At 42.7% G+C, this 21,596-nt stretch overlaps 1 protein-coding gene across 4 annotated transcripts in view; it reads left to right on the forward strand.

Annotated features, from left to right (window-relative positions):
- The window catches only part of hs1bp3 (HCLS1 binding protein 3), a 108,892-nt gene that overhangs the window by 51,084 nt on the left and 36,212 nt on the right, over positions 1-21,596 (forward strand). The window contains exon 5 of one of the 4 annotated variants that reach the window (XM_067984341.1): positions 5,155-5,660. The exons of the other annotated variants lie outside the window; for them this stretch is intronic. Coding sequence (XP_067840442.1) covers positions 5,155-5,215 — 61 coding nt within the window. The 3' untranslated portion in view covers positions 5,216-5,660. Of the gene's footprint in view, positions 1-5,154; positions 5,661-21,596 lie in introns of those variants that run through there. 4 annotated transcript variants of the gene reach the window in all.

The following is a 21,596-nucleotide window of genomic DNA, read 5'->3' on the forward strand; positions in this document are numbered from 1 at the left end:
TTGTGGAATCGCTTCGCTCTGTCTATAGCATGTTGCTTCCGCTGTTTAGCATGCATGTAGTCCTGAGTTATAGCTTGATTTAAAGTGATAAGTCCCAAAATGGTGTCTAACGCTCAACTCCACGCACAGTCTTAACCCCGACCATTTGAACATGTCTTAGAGTGCCTGGAGGACCCCGACCAGCGCTATTTAAAGGGACCATGCAGGATTTACAGGTTAGTGGCTGGATTATTGCTTCTGGCAGCCGAGACATTTGTAACTGTTTTTGGAGGTCTCCTAGATTTGAATACAAGATCGCGGGGACATAGCCTAACATTTAGAGCCAGGTTGTGCATGAATGAAGATAGGAAATGCTTCAACACGCAAAGGGTGGGAGACGTTTGGAACTCTCTTCTGCAGACAGCAGTTGATGCTAGTTCACTTGTGAATGTTAAATCTGCGATTGATAGATTTCTGTTAACCAAGGGTATGAAGGGATATGGGGCTAAGGCAGGTATGTGGAGTTGGGTCACAGGTCCACCATGATCTCGTTGAATGGTGGAACAGGCTTGAGGGGCTAAATGCCATGGCCACTTGCTGCCTCCTGATATGCGCCACCTTCTCCCGCAAGAAAGCGGGTTATGTGTCTGGGTGATGTGCCTGTCATAGTTGAATAGCTGCCAGTGTGTGTGGCCTGTGAGTTGTGGGTGGGCGGCTTGAAACAGTGGTAATGTGTAAGGGTGAGAGGAAGCATCTGGTGGAAGAGTTAAGTACTGATGGAAAGAGTGTGTTTGTTGGTATGTGGGTAATGGGGGGTGTAGTGCGTGGTGCAGTTGGTGGGAGACGCCACTTGACAGTTGGCCTCGCTCACCTTGACCACTTATGTCAAAGCATTGAACTTCTTCCTGCACTGCATCCATGAACATGATGCTGTGTGCCTGGCATTGACTTCATCCCCCGCTGCCTCCCACTGCCTTTTGGAGAGACGTCTGGAGGGCATCTTGCTGCACCCACCCCACCACCGCCCCTGCGGATATAGGATGTCCCTCCTTTTGTCCACCTCTTGCACCAAGCTCTCTAGTGCTTCAGCAGAGAACCTTGGTGCATGCAATCTCGCAGGCCTGGTACAAACTCAGATCGGCAGATTGGAGGATGTGGGATTCAGTAGTGTGCAACCTTTATTCAATGTTTTAACAAAACTCATCAATGTGTAAACATAGGGATGGGACCTGCATCTGTGTTTTGCGTGTGCGATGTCTGATCTCAGTTCAGACTCTGTGCAGACAGTAGACTGTTATTTTCAGCAAATAACAGGCACCAGCTCCCTTAGTGGTGGAAAGTGTGAATTGCATTGATTCCATGTGCAAGGCCTGGAATGGAACGTTGATTGCAGTGGAGGCCTCGGGTGGGCTGAAACTTGAGTCCTGCCTGCGAAGGGGTCATTGGGCACGGGGTAATAGCACATGACGCTACCTACGCCCAAAAACGGCCCCTATCCAATTTTCCCCCTGTAATGTTTATATTGCTATTGTGGAGTAACCTGTGTGTGCACTTTCCTAGTTAACAAAAACCTGTTAATCAATAAACTGATGATGAACACCGGATTCTGGGCTTTTGAGGATTGAATATAAGTGGAAAATATTTGGATATAATTAAAAGTCTTGAATATAGTGGGAGACGCATTAAATCTACCTTTCTTCCTGCATTTTGAAGTATTTGTTTTTTGTTAATGAGAAGTATTGTCTAATATCTTAGGTAGTAGCACTTTAACAAATTTAAATTTATCCTACATATGTCGATACAATTTGAATTTCAAAGCCTATGACTTTAATAATTTGAGAAGTAAAATGAGAGAAGAGGAAAGTCTGTGTTCAGAAATGGAATACTTTTTCAATTTTGCCACCCACTGACAGCATCTGGAACTCTCAGCTCAGTTATTGTGCAAACTATATCTGATCTTCCCTCTTAAGAACCAATCCTTCTTTTCCCCTCGCACAGGAAAGAATTGAGCTCTATTCTGGACCCAAATTGAGTAATTATGGAGCTATTCAGATGTATTTAAACGTACTGTACTTGAATCCAGTTGGGCCTGAACTGCCATTACTGGTGTTTTGAAATTTCTGTCATTAATTGCACTCTTTTTTTTTTTAAAGCCAAAATTTGAGTTCTAACATCTGAAATTAAATCTCTACTCTGTACTTTAGACTTGCCTCAATGCACTTTTATCTTCAGGAGCTATTTACCCTGCAGTTAGGATGGTGATTTGAGTGTGGCCATGAAATGTTTTTGTTAGGCTGTCATGAGAAATTCATCAGCAAGCAAGAGATGTGTTTTTTCCTAGATCATTGAGAAATGCCCCCTCCCTCAAAAATAATAGCATGTTTAGCTATTGCAAGGCAGTCACGCTAAGTACATATGCAGTGGTTAAAATAGCTCCTAGAGTAGTATAATTTCAACTTCTACCTCTGTTTCTTCCTTTTCCTATTGTTTTTGGGTAATGTCCAAGTTACTGAAGTGTTTTCAACAAGCATTCCCTTTCAGTGTGATTGAGCTGGAAGAAAGACTGCATTTGTGAACCATTGAAATTTGCAGCTCAGGAAGAGCCCATTCAGGCCATCGTGTCTGTGCCAGCTCTATGCTAGAGCAATCCAAAATTATTCCTACTGCCCTGCTCTCCCCAAGCCCTGTGTTTTCCTCTGCTTCAAATATTTATCCAGTGATCCTTTTAAAGGATGCAATGATCTGTGCCTCAACCACTTCCTGTGGCAAAGCATTCCATGCTCCAACAACCCTCAAGAAATTTCTCCTAACCTCTCCTCACTCTTAGAGAATCCCTAGGCCTTTCTGTTCATCCATTTCCTTAAGCATCTTTCTATTGATTGCATATTCCCATTCCTTGTTTTTCCTCCCAAAATGTATTGCCCCACACTTATCCACATTAAATTGCATCTGCCACCTATCTGCCCATTCCACTAACCTGTCTTCCTGAAGTCTTTTGCCAAAAGTTGTTAGTTAAACCTCCTACATTTGTTGAGCATTAATTTAGTGGGCTATTAAGCTGTGAGCAGTAATTGGATTAATCAATTTTCACTGTTTACTAAACCCAACAACTTATACTTGTATACTGCATTTTAACATAAAGAAACGTGAAAAGGTAAAGCTGAGACTGAGCAGGAATTGGATGTTAATTGATAGTAGGGGACCCAGAACTGGACTCATTTTAAGGGTAAATAAAGTCAGCTAGGAAACAATTATTTGAGGAGTTAAAATTTGTGAAGCGTAATGCACCCAAAAAGGAATGAAGATGTGCATATTTTCCAAAGTCTCATTTCACTTTTGGTACAGAAAATGGGAAAAATTAGGGACATGAATATATGGAGCATATTTTATCTTATCACACATTGGTACTAAATCACCAAAAGATGGAAGCTCATAATTTCCAATTCTGCAGGAAAGAAATATCCAAAATTCATAAGGAACCAGGCCACTACTTTGAAAAATAATGCAGCATCAGTGGTCCCTTGGATATAGAATATTGCTGCTTAATGGAAGAATTGTATAATGACTTTTTTTAATTACAAAAAGAGAAAAGGATAAACTGGTAGAGGGTAGTCTTGTATTAGGCAATCATGTTGCAAATGCTAATAAAAGTTAGCATAGTGACTGTGATGTATAGTATCACTAAGTTGTAGGATGGATAGAAATGGGATTGAAGGTTATAAGTGTGGATAGAGATACATTTCCAATTTGTGGAATATTTGCTTCTTAACTTGCTGGGACCATGGAAAGCTGACCACAGATGAATAATGTAGATTATAAAAGTTGATATTCTAGAGTTTTGCTGGATTACATCCTGGGGGCGGCGAAAGGAACTTAGAAGGTTCTGCAGTCAGGAAAATTGGGAATAACCTGGCATTGTCTGAATAGCAGAAGTATTTTGGTTATCAGTACAAGAATGGATGGGGCATAGTTGACACTACAAAGAGAAAACTGATGTGAACTAGTTTGTTAAAGGCATTCCTTTTAGTTTAAAGAAAATGTTGAGTTGTTTGGGGAGGGAACTCGAAGGTATGGGAAAGTAAATTATGATCTGTCGAGATGGCTGGAGGGAAATCTGGAAGATGGCACACAACATGACGGAGCTCAATTTTGAAAGCCAAGTCCCGGTGTGGGGGGGCTAAGAAAATCGGAGAAATCCTGAGCGGGCAAGATTTCCGGCTCCAACCCACTGAACAACACGTACTACCCAGTGTCATCTTACCGAACCCGGAAGTCCTGCCGGCAATTAAAGCCCGCAGGATGATACTTAAACAAGCAAATGTAAGGTACTTTTTTTAAGTGGACAATGTGCCAAAAATAAAGACTTTGAACTTGCCTGGGCGGCTTTCCCACGGCTTCCGATTCACGCCTGGTGAAACTAGCCGGATCGATGAAAAATAAATTAAATTAAATTACATTTCCTATTGTTAAAAAAAAAGCATACCTTGCAAACGATGTCACCTGCACCCCCCTGCTCCGATGTCCTTTGCACACAACTCCTCTCCCCCCCCCCCCCCCCCCTCTGATGTCTTCTCCTCCCACCCCCGACGATGTCTGAAGTCTTCTGTCTTCTGTACACACGCCCCCTTCCGACGTCTGATGTCTTCTGCACACCCCCCCTTCCGATCTTTGTCTTCCCCGCCCCCCCCCACAACTCTCTCTCGCAACGGCCGACGAGGTCTCTCTCTTTTTTCTCTTCCCCCCCCCCCCCCCCCAACCTCGGATTTGCAGCTCCTGTCAGCAGCCCCCCTACCGTCTTCTTAAAGTTGAGCCCTATGTGTGCAACATTGGACTGAGCCATTCGTCTATATATTCAAAAGGAAAGTAACTCTTTAAATTGACTGATTTACAGTGGAAGTATGACTTTAGGGAGCACTTTAATGAGTGGAATGTCAAGTTGTCTGGTTGTGACCTTGCAGCTTGAATGGTCTTTAAGCTGAACTTTCTCCTGAGAACAGCATTACCTAGTTCAAAGGCTGTAGAGCATTTTAGAGCAACTGCAGAGTGATGAGTTTTCTGTCAGTACGGTATAGGGAATATTGTATCATTGCAAGGGGGGTTTGTTAACTTAGCTGATTTCCATGCTAATGAATATTTATTTCCCCATTTGGTGTCCGTGTGAAAACACATTTGAAGATACTCAGATGGAGCTGTTTGGATTCTCTGGGTTTTGAGTATTTGCTTCTTAGTTATGTGAACATCTGTGCTCTGTCATACTCCAAGGCGGCCTTCGAGACACACGACAACGCAAAATCGTCGAGCAGAAATTGATAGCCAAGTTCCGCACCCATGAGGACGGCCTCAACCGGGATCTTGGGTTCATGTCACGCTACACGTTACCCCACCAGCGAACAAATGTTATCTGTTTTTAATATAATGGGTCATTTGCTGGCTCTCTCTGCCTTCCGGATGTTTCTGCCTCTCTCTGTGTTTTTTTTCCCTGTTTGTTTTTTTGTTGAATGTGTATTCGGGGGTTCTGCAGATGACACCTCTCTGTCTGAACACGGTGATTGCCTTGGCAACGGGCAGTTGCAGGGGCAGTCTGTAAACACCATGTATTATTCAATATGTATAAATGCGTAGGCTTCAAGGAGATCCTGAAACATTTGCCTGAGGAAGGAGAAAATCTCCGAAAGCTTGTGAATTTAAAATAAAATTGCTGGACTATAACTTGGTGTTGTAAAATTGTTTACAATTGTCAACCCCAGTCCATCACCGGCATCTCCACATCATAAGTGAAATGAGGCCTGAATTGAATTGCATCTAACTGTTGATCATAATAGCTATAGTGTATACATTAATATACACTTCAGCTATTCGGTGTCCTAAACTCATCATGTAGCTTCCTTAAAGAAGACACAATATTGCTCTTGTAACCTGTTCTGCCTCTTGACTTTTGCTGCTTAGATCAGTTGCAGTGTGCTTTGCTGCAAGAAAAACCTAGCATGCCTTGTATCTATTCCAGCTGGCACAGAGCATTATCTGGAAGCCATTTTAATCATTTTTTTTCTTCCAAAGATCTTACTTGTGTATCACTAAAACACTCAATTATTTTTTATTACTGCACAGGAATCAATATAATAAATAACACATTTTTCACTGAACTGCTACTTTGGTAGCAAGTTGTTAATAAAGATACTACATCTGGTTAGAATTACAGGCCATGGTTGGTGTCACGTTATGTTGAGTAAGCATCTTTGAATTAAAATATTTACCACCTTGTATTTCTAGCCTGAAAGGCTTTCTCTTTTTAAAGATCCTAATCTTAGATGCTCTGCTGCTTACATTTTAACTATTATTATCCACTGTTTTATCATTTGTGTAAAAATAATATGCTTCTTGTTAATGTGTCTAGACAAGAGAATTGAACACACAACACATGAAAAATTTCAATCATCAAATAAGGAAAAGGTTGGTAAGTCTTTTAAAAGAAAGGGTGAAATTATATTGGACCAAGTAGCTACAGATTGAGCTGACACACATGCTAATGAGTCAGGTGAAATCCTAAATCAGTTTCACATATATGCACAAAAACATTCCTGTGTACCACTTCTATTTAGGCCAAGAAAGTAAATAATCTCTACATATTGCCGTGACTAGAGGTTCTCTGTAACAACGGTACGTTGTCAGGTCATTAAAGACACAGAATCCATTCTACTGACCTATGTTATTGCGATCGGTTTTGAACTGCCACATAAAATCTATTTATATCAAAGGAATAATCCAGCAAAAGCTCAAATATATTATTGAACCTTGCCTTGGTGTCTTGCAGCTTCTGAATTAAAATGTACTTTTTGTTGCTTAAACCAATGGTTATGACAAATCTGGATAATTGCACGCAGGACCATGGTTTTGACTGATGAGGCGGTAGTTGGCCGGATTGGATTTGTCCTGATTTTTATGGACATGACATACCGGGGCAATTTTCCACATTGTCGGGTGGATGCCAGTGTTGTAGCTGTACTGGAACAGCTTGGCTAGAGGCGCAGCTAGTTCTGGAGCACAAGTCTTCAGCACTACAGCTGGGATGTTGTCGGGGCCCATAGCCTTTGCTGTATCCAGTGCACTCAGCCGTTTCTTGATATCACGTGGAGTGAATCGAATTGGCTGAAGACTGGCTTCCGTGATGGTGGGGATATCGGGAGGAGGCCGAGATGGATCATCCACTCGGCACTCCTGGCTGAAGGTGGTTGCAAATGCTTCAGCCTTGTCTTTTGCGCTCCCGAGTTGGGCTCTGCCATCATTGAGGATGGCAATGTTCATGGAACCTCCTCCTCCCGTTAGTTGTTTAATTGTCCACCACCATTCACGACTGGATGTGGCAGGACTGCAGAGCGTTGATCTGATCTGTTGGCTGTGGGATCATTTAGCTCTGTCCATAGCTTGTTGCTTCCGCTGTTTAGCATGCATGTAGTCCTGTGTTGTAGCTTCACCAGGTTGGCAACTCATTTTTAGGTTCGCCTGGTGCTGCTCCTGGCATGCTCTTCTACACTCCTCATTGAACCAGGGTTGATCCCCTGGCTTGATGGTAATGGTAGAGTGAGGGATATGTGGGCCATGAGGTTACAGATTGTGGTGGAATACAATTCTGCTGCTGCTGGCCCACAGAGCCTCGTGGCTGTCCAGTTTTGAGCTGCTAGATCTATTCTGAATCTATCCCATTTAGCACAGTGGTAGTGCCACGCAACATGATGGACAGTGTCTTCAATGTAAAGATGGGACTTGGTCTCCGCTGTGCAGTGGTCACTTCTACCAATACTGTCATGGACAGATGCATCTGCAACAGGTGGATTGGTGAGGACAAGTTTTTCCCTCGTGTTGGTTCGCTCACCACCTGCCGCAGGCCCAGTCTGGCAGCTATGTCCTTCAGGACTCGGCCAGCTCGGTCAGTAGTGGTGCTGCCGAGCCACTCTTGGTGATGGACATTGAAGTCCCCCACCCAGAGTACATTCTGTGCCCTTGCTACGCCTCAGTGCTTCCTCCAAGTGGTGTTCAACATGGAGGAGGACTGATTCATCAGCTGAGGTTAGGGCGGTAGGTAGTAATCAGCAGGAGGTTTCCTTGCTCATGTTTGATCTGATGTCATAAGACTTCGTGGGGTCCAGAGTCAATGTTGAGGACTCCCAGTGCCATTCCCTCCTGATTGTATATCACTGTGCCACCACCTCTGGTGGGTCTGACCTGGACAGGACATACCCAGGGATAGCGGTGGAGGAGTCTGGGACATTGGCTGAAAGGTATGATTCTGTGAGTGCGGCTGTTGCTTGACAAGTCTGTGGGATAGGTCTCCCAATTTTGGCACATGTCCCCAGATGTTGGTGAGGAGGACTTTGCAGTGTCGATTGGGCTTGGTTGTGTCTGATGCCGGGTGGTCCGTCCAATTTTATTCTTATTACGTCTTTTTGTAGCGGGATTGCACAACTGAGTGGCTTGCTCGGCCATTTCAGAGGGCAGTTAAGAATCAACCACATTGCTGTGGGTCTGGAGTCACATATAGGCCAGACCTGGTAAGGACGGCAGGTTTCCTTCCCTAAAGGACATTAGTGAACCAGATGGGTTTTTACAACAATCTGGTAGTTTCATGATCACTGTTACTGATGCTAGCTTTTTATTCCAAATTTGTATTTAATTAACTGAATTTAAATTCCTCAGCTGCCGTGGCGGGACTTGAACTCATGTTTCTGGATTATTAGACCAAGCCTCTGGATTACTAGTCCAGTAACATAACCACTATGGTACCCCTGTGCTAATTTGGATCTAACCAGCAAAAAATAGGGAAGAGGCAAGCACTGCCCAAATGAAGGAAATGTGTCCTCTGACATGTTTCCTGGCGTTTGCGTCACTGGAATGGTGGACACAAGTGCCTCCTGTTAGGCCCAGATGAATGTCCAGTGTTCGCAAGTCAGTGAAGGGGGCCACAAACTTTTTTTTGGTAGCTCATGCCTATGCAAGTGCTCACAACATGGCTTTGCACAGACTGAAAACGATGGTTACTTTTTTTATCTTTACCATTTCATTTTCCTGGCAGCTTGGAGGCTGCCCTTTGGAATTTTCTACCCCGATTTTGATAGTACTCCCCAGCAGAGGGGTGGGGGGGAGTGGCATTCAGAATATAAATGACCGAGGACCAGAAATTTGATGGCTCTCCAATGGTGAGCAGAAATCTTGCCCTGCCAGAGATTTACCCCAGTTGAGTAGCTGGAGAATCCCGACCTGTATGTTTTATGGTGAGAATTCCCATTGTAAACTACTTTATAAACTAGAAGATTATGTCAGTCTAAGTGAATGCAATGTGCTTCACTTTAAAGTATTTGAAGGAGTGTGATTCCGTAACTGTGGTCCAAATCAGGTCACAAAAACACACAAATTTAAGAATGAAAAGGGGCTCTTCAGCTCATCTCAAGATTTAGGTCCAGATGCAGGATCTGCTTAGACCACTTTATTTCCACCATGTCATAGCACCAAGCCTGTATCCCCATACTCCATGAGTTAGCAATATAACCCTTGTTCTCAATGCTTTCAAGTACATATTTCTAGTATTGGGCAGTCTTTTGTTGCATTAATATTATACAATATATAAATATTTTTCTCCATTTTAAAATGCATATATTATTGATTTAAAAAAAAATGTTTTAATTTGAGTGTGTTTGCAGAATACAGAGTGCCTTCAGTCCAGCCTATCCAGAATTGACCATTCCCCACTGTACCTCCCAATCATTAATATTTTGTACAGTGCAATAGCAACTTAACAAACTGGTTAGAAAATCTAGTCTTGGCCTGGTAGATTGGTTGGTTGTCTGGTTAATTTTTTATTGAGAAGCGGGAACAGGCAGTTCAATTTCAAAAATTGTATACCCTGCCTAAATTCCCTCGTAAGCTTCACACGTATTCATGCTTCTTTTCTGGGTCCAATATTGGAGTACTAGCTCAAGGCACTCAGGGTACATTATTTTTAAAGTTTATTTAAAATTTTGTAAATTAATTTTAAGGTCAGTTTAAAATCTCATGCAGCATTGCATATGACTGAATTATGGAAATGCAAGCATATCAGCAATGCTAATTTACAGTATCAGCTAAATTTTAGTGAGACTTCAAAGGATTCTCTCAATGTATCCTGTCTGTATCCGGCATCTGTAATTGTACAGATAAGGTGCATATTAATTTAAAAATTGGCACAAGAACTTACCTATTGTGTAGATAAGTTCAAATAACATTTGATGAATTAGTGGTGGTTCAGACATTTTGAACTAGAGAAAGTTTAGAGAAAATTTGACATTTTTGAAATAGTGCAGTAGCATCAACTGGTCCAGTGGTATGATAATTGTAGTGTGTGCTTCTGTGGTGGTGAGCTAAACCAAGGCCTGCAGCAACAGATTATGGAGAAAGCTGGGAGATGAAAGACAACCACCAAAATAAATGAGTAAATGAAAAGGGAAGAAATGAAAGACTTGTCAGATTTAAAATAAAAATGTAGGCATGTTGGAACACTGCACTTTGAAGCACCATCACACGGTATCTTGCAGTGAGATGATGCAGGTCTGACTTCTGTCCCCACCCTCCGTGCTGTGCTAGGAGGTGTCAAGTAACTGTGTGGGGACCTTCCCTGTAGGAGTAAAGAAAACCAGAGGATATCCTCGCTAGGCGTGCTGCCCCATGGGCCTGGAGAAGTTTGGGAGCAGGCCATTTACTCATCCTTTACAGAGGCATGTAGCCTGGAAAGTATCTGTAAGAGGAAGGGTAAGAATTACAAAGAAGAATCTTTAAAGATGCATGCTTTTTATTGGAGAATATATACCCTCTGCCAGGAAGATTAGATTTTAAAGCCAAAAAAAACCACATGTCTAAACCAGACTTGGATAGAGAACAACTGGGGCGTAGAAAGAAATATTACAATTGATCTTTGCTTTCCTGAATTAGGGAGAGAAAAATTGGCAAGAACTGGTAAAGTACATTGGCAAAAGCCCAAACCTTTCTTGTGCAAATGTCCTGACAAGTTCTGTAAGTGGGCTGCCTCCCTTTATGATCCGAAACCTTTTGCTCACTTTCATGCTGAGTAGGCCTGGCCAACTAACTCTGCTCACCTGAAATAATAGCTTAACAGAATTGACATGGGTTTCCCACTAAATCTTCTGTCAAATTTCCGAGTGTAATGTATCCAAGTTTGCTGACAATATAAAGCTAGGTGGGAAAGTAAGCTGTGAGGTGGACACAAAGAGCCTGCAAAGGGATATAGACAGGTTAAGTGAGTGGGCAAGGAGGTGGCAGATGGAATATAATGTGGGGAAATGTGAGGTTATTCACTTTGGTAGGAAGAATAGAAAAACAGAATATTTTTTAAATGTGAGAAACTATTAAATGTTGGTGTTCAGAGAGACTTGGGTGTCCTCGTACAAGAGACACAAAGTTAGCATGAAGGTACAGCAAGCAGTGAGGAAGGCAAATGGCATGTTGACCTTTATTGCAAGGGGGTTGAAGTACAAGAGTAAGTAAGGAAGTCTTACCATAGTTGTACAGGGCATTGTTGAGACCTCACCTGGAGTACTGCGTACAGTTTTGGTCTCCTTATCTAAGGAAGGATATACTTGCCCTTAGAAGCGGTGCAGGAAAGGTTCACTAGATTAATTCCTGGGATGAGAGGATTGTCCGATGGAGAGGTTGAGTAGAATGGGCCTATACTTTCGAGTTCAGAAGAATGAGAGGTGATCTCATTGAAACATACAAGATTCTGAGGGGGCTGGACAGGGTAGATGCTGAGAGATTGTTTCGGCTGGCTAGAGAGTCTCGAACTAGGGGGCATAATCGCAGGATATGGGGTCGGCCATTCAAGACTGAGATGAGGAGGAATTTCTTCACTCAGAGGATTGTGAATCCTTTGGAATTCTCTACCCTAGAGGGCTATGGATGCTGAGTCATTTAATATATTGAAGGCCGAGATGGATAGATTTTTCGACTCTCGGGGAATCAAGGGATATGGGGATCAGGCGTGAAAGTGGAGTTGAGGTCGATGATCTGAGTGAATGATGGAGCAGACTCAAGGGGTCGTATGGCCTACTACTCTTCCTATTATGTTCTCATTTGAAAGGCTGAAAACAACAATGTGCAGGCCAAAATAACTGATCAAATATTATGATAATTAAATGAACAAATACTAAACTGCATAATTGTTTGTGATCTAGGAACAGTCCATAAGGCTTCCATCAGTAAGAGATAACCATTCAATAAATTCTACACCAGCAGTGTTTGTCACCTCTGCAAAGTCTCCCTTCCACTGTTTCTCTTAATAGCTATTCAGTGACCCCTGCTAAAAGTGCCAGTGATGCTAAATGGAATTAGTTCTGGCTGTTAAGGCTACATAGTTGTACAGTCCACCATTTGATGCTGTCTGCAATCTTCTGGGATGTTCCAGGCTTGGGGATTCCAATAGGTCCCATTTGCACTTCTCCGTGGATCTGGATGCTTGCATCTTTCCGGTCTCCAGATACCTGGGTGCTCAGGTGGTGGGAGCTGTGGGAATTCCGGTGACTGATATATCCAGCTGTTCCCATTTTGTTCCTGACGTCATGAAGCCCATGGGATTAAAGGGGCAGTGGCGGTGTGAATACAAAATTGTTTTAAGAGACAGCAAGTAGAGAGTAGCAGTGAATGGTTGGTTGTTTTTCAGACGGGAGGGAAGTATACATTAGTGTTCCCCAGGGTCTGTATTCGGACCACTGCTCTTTTTGATATTTATTAATGACATAGACTTGGGTATAGAGGGTATAATTTCAAAGTTTGCAGATAACACGAATCTTGGAAATGTAGTAAACATTGAGGAGGATAGTAGGACATAGAGAAACTGGTGAAATGGGCAGACACATGGCAGATGCAATTTAACGAAGAGAAGTGTGATGTGATGCATTTTGGTAGGAAGAATTAGGAGAGGCATAGAGTACAAAAGCAAGGCAGTTGTGCTAAACCTTTATTAAACACTAGTTAGGCCCCAGCTGGAGTATCGTGTTCAATTCTGGGCACCACACTTTAGGAAGAATGTCAAGGCCTTGGAGAGGGTGCAGAAGAGATTTACTAGAATGGTACCAGGAATGCAGGACTTCAGTTATGTGGAGAGAGTAGAGAAGCTGGGTTTGTTCTCCTTAGAACAGAGAAGGATAAGGGGAGATTTAATAGAGGTGTTCAAAATCATGAAGGGTTTTGTTAATGTAAATTAGGCAAAACTGATTCTAGTGACAGAAGGGTCAGTAACCAGAGGACACAAATTTAAGGTAATTGGCAAAAGAACCAGAGGGGAGATGAGGAGAATTTTTTTAACGTAGCGAGTTATGATCAGGAATGCACTGACTGGAAGGGTGGTGGAAACAGATTCAATAATAACTTTCAAAAGGGAATTGGATAAATACTTGAAAGGGAAAAATTTGAAGGGGAATTGGGACTAATTGGATAGCTCTTGCAAAGAGCCAGCACAGGCAAGATGGGCTGAATGGAATACCATTCTATGATTTTCTGTGGAATGCACAGAACTACTGCCCACTCCAGCCCCTAGTGGAAATTCCCCATGATGCCTCTTCAGGGCGGAGGCCCAGGTGGCTAAATCAGGCTGCGTATTTATGACCCCCTAGTTTTGGACTCCCCACAAGTGGAAACGTTGGGGGTAAATTGGGCCACGTAGCACCTGTTCTGTAGGCACTACACGGACACCTAAGCCCTGAAATGGCGTCTGAGATGTGCGCGCACACTTTCGGTGTGACATGTGCAGGACGCCATCTTGGTAAAGACGTTTGCACGTGCACATCTGATGAATGCCGGCAGCATGTAGAGTGGGGAGATTATGACGTAAGTCAGTGTGCAATACTGATTTAAAGGGACCGCTGCTATTTTGGAACTCCACGCTCCAGCCAACACACTGTCTTAACCTCACACAGCTGAACAGGTCTTAAATGGCATGGAGGATCCCCCCACCAGCAGCGCTATTTAAAGGGATCATGCCGGAGTTACAGGTTAGTTGCTGGATTATTGCTTTTGGCTGCAGATGCATTTGTACCTGTTTTTGGTGGTCTCCTATACTTGAATACTAGGACTAGGGGACATAGTCTAAAAATTAGAGGCAGGAGTTTTAGGGGTGGAGTTAGGAAACACTTCTACACGCAAAGGGTGGTAGAAGTTTGGAACTCTCTTGCGCAAACAGCAGTTGATGCTAGCTCGATTTGTTAATTTTAAATCTGAGATTGATAGATTGTTGTTAACCAAAGATATTAAGGGATATGGGGCTAAGGCAAGTATATGGAGTTAGGTCACAGATCAGCCATGATCTCATTGAATGGCGGAACAGGCTCGAGGGGCTAAATGGCCTACTCCTGTTCCTATAATAATGTTTCAATACTCTACAGGGAGTGAGCTGGCTAGCTGATAGGCAACAGCAAGGACACTGGTGGAGTGGCAGGGGTGGAATGGGAATGCTGTCATCCTGAGAGAGAACAGCATGCTCAGGTTCCATGGAGCCACTGCCACTTGCTGCCTCCTGTTATGCGCTACCTTCTCCTGCAAGAAAGCAGGACATGCGTCCTGCAAGATGTTCGGGTGATATGACTGTCATGGTTGAATAGCTGCCAGTGTGTGTAACCTGTGAGTTGTGGGTGTGCGGCTTGCAACAGTGGTAATGTGTGAGGGTGAGAGGAAGCATCTGATTGGAAGAGTATTGATTATAAAGAGTTTGTTGGTAGGTGGGTGATGGGAGGTGCAGTGCGTGGAGCAGTGGATGAGGCTACTGGTGCAGTTGATAGGAGATGCCACTTGGCACTTGAACACACTCAGCTTGACCAATTGTGTCAAATCATTGAACTTCTTCCTGCACTGCATCCATGTTTGTGGTGCTATACTCTTGGCATTACCCTCATCCCCCACAGCCTCAGGAGCATATGTCTGGAGGGCCACTTGCCCCTCTGTGGATATAGGATGCCCCTCCTTCTATCCACCTCTGGCACCAAGGCCTCTAGTGCATCATCAGAGAACCTTGGTGCACGCTCTCTCATAGGCCCGGTACAAACTCACATTGGCAGATTGGTGAGGTCTGGTGTGCAGATTGGAGGATGTGGGATGTAGTTTTGAGCAGTCAATTCAATATTTTAAAAAAACAACAGTTTTTAAACATAAGAATGAGACCTGCATCTGTGTTTTGCTTGTGCAATTTCTGATCTCCATTCAGACCCGTATCTTATATTTTGAAAATATAAGAGTCCTGTAAACTTTGAGCAACCAAGTTGTTGCTCGTTGAAAATTCCAGCGTTCCCATCATCACCCTGCTTCACTATATTGCAGCACAGATTCACGTCACAATCGACTCCCACCACTTCCTGTAGCCATAGTGCACCTCCCCTTTAAGAGGTGCAGGCTGCCTTTAAGTGGTGCCAACCACTCCCAATATCAGGGCCCCCTGCAGGTGAGCAGCCTCTTAAAAGCACAGGTAGTGCTGGATGCACGCAGCAGTCATTGAAATCACCGGACAGAACAAATGTTACGTGCTGCCTGCATCACAATGACTAGACTCAGGTTAATTGTGCACTGCGATCCTAGCACCCATTTTCTGGGGTTAACTAATTTAAAACCCCTCCCCTGCCACCAGTGTTCCTGGTCCCATCTGATTTTCTGGTCCCTTCTGCTGCGCTCTCAGCCACTTCATGCCAGGAGTAGTCTGCAAGGAAATTCAAGGCCAGAATATTTTTCCACTTTCAGTTTTGATCACCTTGTTTTTTTATTTCACTCCTTTAGTAATAAACAATGGCATTAAAAGATGTTCTGCAGCACATTTACATAAGCAGCTGGCAGCTCTGACTACTGCCACATGTGACAACAAAATACGTATAAAGTGTGTTGCCAGTAAAGGTGGCCATGTTTTTAAGTCACCAACAAACTGTGCGGCTGAAGTGGTCTTGCCTGTGGTGTACAGTCCATTGAAATAGTTTCATTATCACTGGGCCGTACAGACCTTCCCTAGCCATAAGGGGAGATTCTGGCTCCAGCAAATGTAACTGTTCACTGGAAACAGTACTGCAATACAAAATGGGGCAGTTTCAACAGCAATGGCAGCTAGTTTCTCAAAACTGCATCAGGACGCATTTTTGCAAATAAAGATAGCATTAGTGTCTGTTGATGTTGCAAGTAATTATAGAGACACTTCTACGAACTGCAACTTGATTCTCATTGGTGTAGCACACACAGTGTACTGCAACATTGAAGAGAAGGATGCAGATTCATGACCGTAATCCAACATATAGGGCCTGATCAATCTCGGCTGATTTATTAAGGATAATAGTCAGTAAGGTCCAGGTGTATCCCAACTGGCTGGGAGGAAAAAAACAGGCATGTCACATAAATGCGGAGAGGATTTTAAATTAAAATCTTCAGCCACAGCAATGAGAAGTTATTTAAGATAGGTTGTTCCTCTCTCTCTGTTTGGAATGTGCAACATATATTAATTAATTATATCTATGTACTCTATCAGATCGCTGTGCTGTTTCTCACGGTGTACTATAAGATATACAGTTTTATAAAAATAGGTGTGTTATAAGAAAAGTGTTAACGTGAAGCAAGTGTGGCACTAACTGGAAATGCACGCTATATGGAAAATTGGAGGGGCTGAGAAAATCTGAGGAGCTGGGCTTGACATACTGTGACCAGACGAAGCTGGACAAGGGCTGGAGGGTAGGACGAAAACCGAGGGAAAACAACAAAATGTAATATTTAAAATGATGGCTGTTGAATGCTTCTTGGAAAAGCTCCAAACTCTCTTTTAAACATCGGTAAACCCCATAAACCAGTGGGGCAGTCAGACATTAATCAAGGTTTTTTCTGGCCCTGTATTACAGTAGTGCAGTGGGATGGCCTACAAATTTGAACAGGGCTGGAGAAAGAACAGTGAACAATAAACCAAAAGGGTGGCTGCACAACATCAGAATGTTTACTGCTAGGGCACAGGCCCAGGCCCGACCCCAATGGAGGCGCAAACCAACAGGGTTAAAAGAATGGTAGAAAAATCTTGATTTTAAAATGACGACAAGCCATAAACCAGCAACGCAGTTGTAGCAGCCATATCTTGATTTACTACAGCTAGGGTGCAGGTCAAACGGAGCCATGAATCAGTGGGCTTGAATAAAATTTATATTAGTGGGGCTGGAGGACAAACTTTAAGTAGAAAATAGAAAAAAAGTTCAAATTATTTTGAAAAGAAATTCAGAAACTTGTGGGCGATTTCTGGCAGATCTACAGGTTTTGTTCAGCAGTTGTTGATGGGAGCAAGAGGCACCACATCACCATCTAGTGGCAGGAAGCCTAAAACTATGTTGTGAGGGGCAACAGTTTTACATATGGAATTGCCTGTTATAAATGGGTAACTTCATTTTTTTTAAAATAGAAGTGCTGTGGCAGAAAACTCTAGCCATATCCCTAATAATTTTCAATATTAACCCATTAAATTACTCCACCAAAATATAATGGCAAGGCTGTCCGCACATCCTGCGGACAAACTCTACGACAAAGCTTACCTCATGGTCTCTTTTCAATTTTTTTAAGTTCAGCACTGTGATTTCAGCACGGTTCATTCGGAACCGATACAGACTGTGGGAACGGAATGGAAGCCACACCCACAGAATCTGTCAAGAAGAGAAGTCAAGCAGGCAACTAGAATTCATTCCTTCACAGTTAACTTCTGTATGTTAGTTTAAATAAAAATTTAACATATCTTATAAAAAGCCAAGCAAATAATTTAATGTAATGAAACTTACAGAAGTTAAAAGTAAAAAAAACTTTAATAAATTTGTAATCAAAAAATATTAAAATAAGAGTAATATGACATTCCACATTTTAAATTTTTTTTTTGTTGTCTCGCAGTCATTGTGCTTTTAAAAAGTAGTGTCGGGCTGTTTTTTTCCAGTGTACCTTTTGGTGGCGTAAGTGTCTTTGCTGCAGCTGGCAGATGGGTAAGTTTACGAAAGTTTAATGGTTTGATTGATTGTAGCGTAGGTGACCCTTTAATTCGGACCTGTCAAACCACCGACAAACCAATGGGAGCAAGTTCGCGATTTCCTGGTTTTAGTGTGCATTCGCGAACTTGCTCCCTGTCTTCACTGGCGGTTAGAGAGGACACCACTGATGAACGGAGTCGGCGGGTGAGCAATTTATGCCCCAATAGAGCCTAGTGATACAAGATACTTCCTGTCATCTGCTTGTTTTTATTGACACTCTTTTCATTCCTCCCCCCTGCCCTACCCCGACACACAGTTCAGCTTTTATTAAACTGAAATTATGGAGTTTTACGACGTGTAGAAACCTGGCAGTAGGGTGGCTTCACCAGTAGGGTGTAGTCACCGTCTAGGGAGCTGAATTCCCAACAGAAACTGGCCCAATACCTTTAATTAAAGAAATACTTGTATTTATATTGCATTTCTCAGAACCATCTCCAAGTGCATCATATACAGCAGATCACTTTTTAGAGTACAGTAAAATATGTTGGCAAAGTTGCCGTTAGTAGCATTTATATAATAGCAAAATTGCCAATAATGATGAAACCTAGAATATCCCAATCAACTGTGTTAATTAATGACTGACGGCTGGTTTCCAATCACAAACAATAAAGTAGGAAGCAAAACATATAAAATGACTGATTTTACCAAGAGTTGACCAAGGCTGTACAATAATCTATCATGAGAGTTATCAACTGCTTCTGCTTCACTGTCATTTTAATCCCTAGATCAGATAATTGCCTGTGTTTGTTAACTCTTTGTTTGCTAATTAGGTGCAGATGTTTAATTTGAATAATCTTTCTGTGAGCACATCAACTGTTACATGCACCATCCTCCTTACTACTATCCGCGTGATGCACACTGCGGGAAAATAAGTACAATGCCCACAAGCTCAGTACACAAAGAGAAATAACGAATGTATAGATGAAGTTGGACAAATCCATAGGCTTCTTATACCTGGTAACACGGGTGATGTTGGAAGTTGCTGGAGAAGGAGGTCAAAGAAGAAAATTTGTGGTGCCTCCACTGCCTCTGATTTGTCACGCTGCTTGGATGAGTAGAAATTTCCTCCAATTAAATATTGGGAAGACTGAAGCCATTGTCTTTGGTCCCCGCCACAAACTCTGTTCCCTAGCCACGGACTCCATCGCATCCCTGGCTACTATCTGAGGCTGAACCTTGGCATCCTGTTTGACCCCGAGAGGAGCTTTCGACCCCAGATCCATCATCAAGACCGCCTACTTCCACCTCCATAACAACGCCCATCTCAGCCCCTGCTTCAGTTCATCTGTTGCTGAAACCCTCATCCGTGCCTTTGTTACCTCTGGATTCGACTATTCCAATGCTCTCCTGGCCGTCTTCCCACCTTGTACCCTCCATAAACTTGAGCTCATTCAAAACTCTGCTGCCCATTATCATAACTCGCACCAAGTCCCATTCACCCATCACCCCTGTGCTTACTGACCTACATTGGCTACTAGTACGGCAACGCCTCAATTTTAAAATTCTCATCCTTGTTTTCAAATCCCTCCATGGCCTCTCCCTTCCCTATCTCTGTTAGCTCCTCCAGCCCTAAAACCCTCCAAGATCACTGCGCTTCTCCAATTCTGGCCTCTTGCGCGTCCCCAATTTTTATTACTCCACCATTGGTGGCCATGCCTTCAGCTGCCTAGATCTGGAATTCTCTCCCTAAACTTCTCCGTCTCTCCACCTCTCTTTCCTCCTTAAAACCTGCCTCTTGACCAAGCTTTTGGTCACTTGTCCTAATGTCTCCTTATGCGGCTCAGTGTCAAATTTTGTTTGGTAACGCTCCTGTGAATCGCCTTGGGATGTTTTGCTCTGTTAAAGGCGCTATATAAATGCAAGTTGTTGCTTTTGTGGAGATGCAGCCTGGGGTTGTCCTTGCCCTCATGGATGATTCTGGAGTAATGAGAATTTGATGGCCAAGAGGGAGAGGCAATGTTAGTTGGAGGTGGCTAAGCCAGTTACAATATAGGATGACTAGTGCTACATCAAGAGTACTCGAGCCTACAGTCCCCTGAGTTAAGGTCATGAATGTGGGTGCTGTACTAGGGGCAATGGCAGGGTTGGGAGACCCTGAAAGATCCAATGGGGATATGAGTGTTGCACACTGTTGAGTGGGTCAGTGGAAGTAGCATTATTGTCATTGGTAGATTGCCTGAGGAGAGGGAGTTGGGAGTGATTTGTGTGAACTGGTGTGTAGTTTTTCTCAGAGGAGGGGGTTGCTGAGTGAACAGAGGGGTTTGGATGATATGAGGAATTGATCAGCATTGGCTTGTTGATGATCGAGTCCTTGGAGATGGCAAGGCATCATGTAATGCTGACGTTGAGGGGTTGGCCGTGAGGTATGGTGGGGTTAATGTGAGAGTGAGTGAGAACAGGAGCAGGAGGGTAGAGACATCACTGGGGAGAGGGAGTTTAGATGTTGGTTGAAGGCACCAAGAATGAGGAGTTGCTTGATGTATAGCAGTCTAACTATACATAAATACTATCTGGTCTTTCTGAGGATCCCACACCTGACATCAACAAAGCACATCCACTTCCCAGGGTCTGCAAAGATGATTCTAATGATTATTCCCTAGCGGTAGGGAATGTGAAATGGGACATAAAAGATTATCATCCCCTTCAAATGTTTGTAGCTTTGTTTTTGTTTTCAGCAGCTATTGTACAAAAAAAAAATCAAAATGCAACAGTGTTAATTCTGATCCCATGAGGCACTTTTTGGGGGGAAAACCTTGACCCAGTTGTAAGTTTTTTTTTTACTTAGCCCAACATCGATCTGTAAATCTCTTGGCTAATCTATAAATCTGCATTGCATCCTGTTGTCATTTTCAGTTATTAGTCTTGACAGCTGATTTAACTGTTATATTGAACATGTATGTTCCCATATGTTGGTACTTTGGGCACTCATCTTGGAGGGAGCTGTATTTTTTGGTTTAATTGTCTTACTTTTGATGTAAAGTGAAGTTAGACTACTTCAGTTTGTAGGAGTTACTTTCTAAGAAAAGTCAGTGCAACACAAGAAAGATCATAAAAATAAGGCAGTAATAATTTTATCAAGGATAAGATGTAACAAAAATTTTGAAGTATTTTAATATTGCAAAGCGGTTTTACTTTAGGGGGAAATATTAACTGCTCTGGTATATTTAAAATTTCTGAACACTGCAGTTAATTACAACTCTGCTTTAATTATCCATGTAAGCAATTAAAGGATCCCTATGAGAGCTTCTGGAGCATAATTGCATGTTGCTTATGACCCTGGGCATCTAACTAAATACTTGAAAGACTCTAGCCATGTGATTTTAAAATAACAAGCAAGTTCAAACGAGGACCAAAACGTTGCCAAAACCTTGCCAAAACCTTGAGACGGAAATCATTTATAAATCCTTTAGTTTTGTCGTTTATTTTATTTTTAAAGGTCATGCAATGTAGAACTGTGTTTTGTGGACCTCCCCAAATGAAACCTATAACTCTCACGAGAATTATGTATCTAGTTTTATACGAGGATTTTGGAGAATATGAGAATTAACAAGGAAAAATGTGTCTGAA

This window comes from Heptranchias perlo, chromosome 5 (genome assembly GCF_035084215.1).
Source record: "Heptranchias perlo isolate sHepPer1 chromosome 5, sHepPer1.hap1, whole genome shotgun sequence".
Taxonomy (NCBI): Eukaryota; Metazoa; Chordata; class Chondrichthyes; order Hexanchiformes; family Hexanchidae; genus Heptranchias; species Heptranchias perlo.